We start from the raw sequence: 1,984 nt of genomic DNA on the forward strand, positions 1-1,984 counted from the left end.
TGGTTTAAAACATGCTCACAACTTCAAACACTATACGTTCAATATAGTGTTTTGTTATAAGCCAATTTCAATTCTTCACTAAATAATCTATGCTTATCTATTTTTCTGATTTTATATTTTTTTACTTAGAAATTTATTAATAAAAATAGCAGGGCTAGAAAACCGTTTTCAAAACCAATTTCAAAAACCGATATAAACTGTTTTAAAACCCAAATCGTAATCAAAAACGAAACCGAAAAAAATTGGATACCGGTATTAAAGTCAAAACCGAAACCGCGGAAAAAATTGGATACCGGTATTATAATTTAAAATGGAAACCGTAAAAAATTGGAAACCGGTATTAAATTCAATAACGAAATCTGAAAAAAAGTGAGCTTGTCGCGGGACGCCTGGCAGATATGAAACATCAAACATTTTTTTTTGTAATAATGTAAAAAATAGGTGGTGAATAAGATGACTATGTAATAATTTCTAAATTAATATCATAAGTCTATTTTGTTTTTTATTTGCATATGAAGTACTTAAAAGATTTACAAAGACATAAAAAAATATACAAATGTAATAATGTAACTACTCTATAATCAATATTATCTGTTGCTTCGTCAGTTATTTCTGTGACAGTAGCAGTTGATGCTTCTTATGGTACAATTGCTGGTATCAATGTAACAATTGGACGATGATAACTGAAAGTAGTACGTAAAGTAGTACTTAATAGTATGTGTTTTGTACTATTAAAATCTGAACAGCTTATCGTAGGTTGGAAAGGTACATTTTGTTTACTTTTCCTTCTTTCTGCTTCAAGTTGTTTTAGTTCTTCGCGGTGCTGTTCCCTGTATCGTTGTTGCCGACCTTTTTTTACTAAGAGCACTGTTATAATATATATAATATAATATAAAACAGTATATATAAATAATATATTATAATATATTTAATATATCGATATAAAATTATTACTTAAATCAAAAGTATTTTTTCAACACGCACATGCACATCGCGTTTTATTTTACGCGATTGCCCATGACGTGTTAGATTTTTCTAACAATATATTTTTATAGAATTCCATTGAAAAATGAATTCTATTTTTTCACAAATTATATTTATAACATTTTAAACTGGCCTTAATAATATCTACTAATCAAATTTTTAGTATAACCGCTTCAACAATAACAAGCGTCCATTTAGATTTTAGATCATTGAGTTAAGTTGCTATCTATAGCACCACGATAAGCACCTGTCGAATACCACTCATCACATTTCGTTGACTAACCATATATATTAAGTCATAAACAAAATTTATTACTAATATCTATTAATCTAATTAGTATTTTACTTCTTCACTATCTTGTAATATAAAGACGAAGTTATACAGTATACAGAGATCATTCTTATTAAAATAAACAAACTAACCTTTCTCTCGAATCAGTAAATTGTGAATCGGGATATACATCAAAAGCACATGACGGAGAAATTTCACTCCGACCTGCATTTTGGTTAACTTGAAATTTAATTATTTTTTCTGGCGGCGGTGCACTGTCTCGTTCCATTATATTTGTAATATTTTCACTGTCACTGTCACTCATATTTCCTTAGAAAATATATATCGTTATTACAACGGTCCGTTCAAAACAACATAATATACAATATACATACACGTAACAATATAATCAACGTAATATACAATCAATTTATTTATACGCAACAATATAGGTGCACATATTATACGTTTATAAATCGTATAAAAATAGATAAGCCGATAATGCGCACATATAGAGAGGAAATCGCCGAGCTTCGGAGAATTGAGCCGACGAGCTATGAGTGGGGCGTCGCCACGCCACAGTCGGTCTCACTACTGTACCGCGCCATAAGATGTTTCACATCAAAAATTAGAAACCGTTATTTTTTTTTTAATTTACGTGTTTTTAAATACGTAAATTCCATTAATACGCATAATTAATACTCATAATAAAATTGATATCATGATTAA

The 1,984-nt window shown here is 29.2% G+C and overlaps 1 protein-coding gene across 1 annotated transcript; it reads right to left on the reverse strand.

Moving 5' to 3' along the window:
• Positions 1–279: 279 nt before the first annotated feature.
• On the reverse strand, positions 280–1,949 carry LOC107884576. Its single transcript, XM_016806981.2, has 2 exons — positions 1,408–1,949; positions 280–867 (listed from the first exon to the last, which is right to left on the reverse strand). The coding sequence occupies exons 1-2, from the start codon at positions 1,484–1,486 to the stop codon at positions 638–640; spliced, it is 309 nt and encodes a 102-aa protein (XP_016662470.1). The 5' UTR covers positions 1,487–1,949; the 3' UTR covers positions 280–637.
• Between the last annotated feature and the right edge of the window lie 35 nt (positions 1,950–1,984).

Source organism: Acyrthosiphon pisum, chromosome A1 (genome assembly GCF_005508785.2).
Source record: "Acyrthosiphon pisum isolate AL4f chromosome A1, pea_aphid_22Mar2018_4r6ur, whole genome shotgun sequence".
Taxonomy (NCBI): Eukaryota; Metazoa; Arthropoda; class Insecta; order Hemiptera; family Aphididae; genus Acyrthosiphon; species Acyrthosiphon pisum.

Bases quoted from the DNA above. Each gene is read 5' to 3' on its own strand.
- LOC107884576 (XM_016806981.2), bottom strand. From the start codon at position 1,486: ATGCAGGTCGGAGTGAAATTTCTCCGTCATGTGCTTTTGATGTATATC. The intron at 868-1,407 runs GTTAGTTTGTTT...ATATTATAACAG, and splicing joins TTTACTGATTCGAGAGAAAG to TGCTCTTAGTAAAAAAAGGT.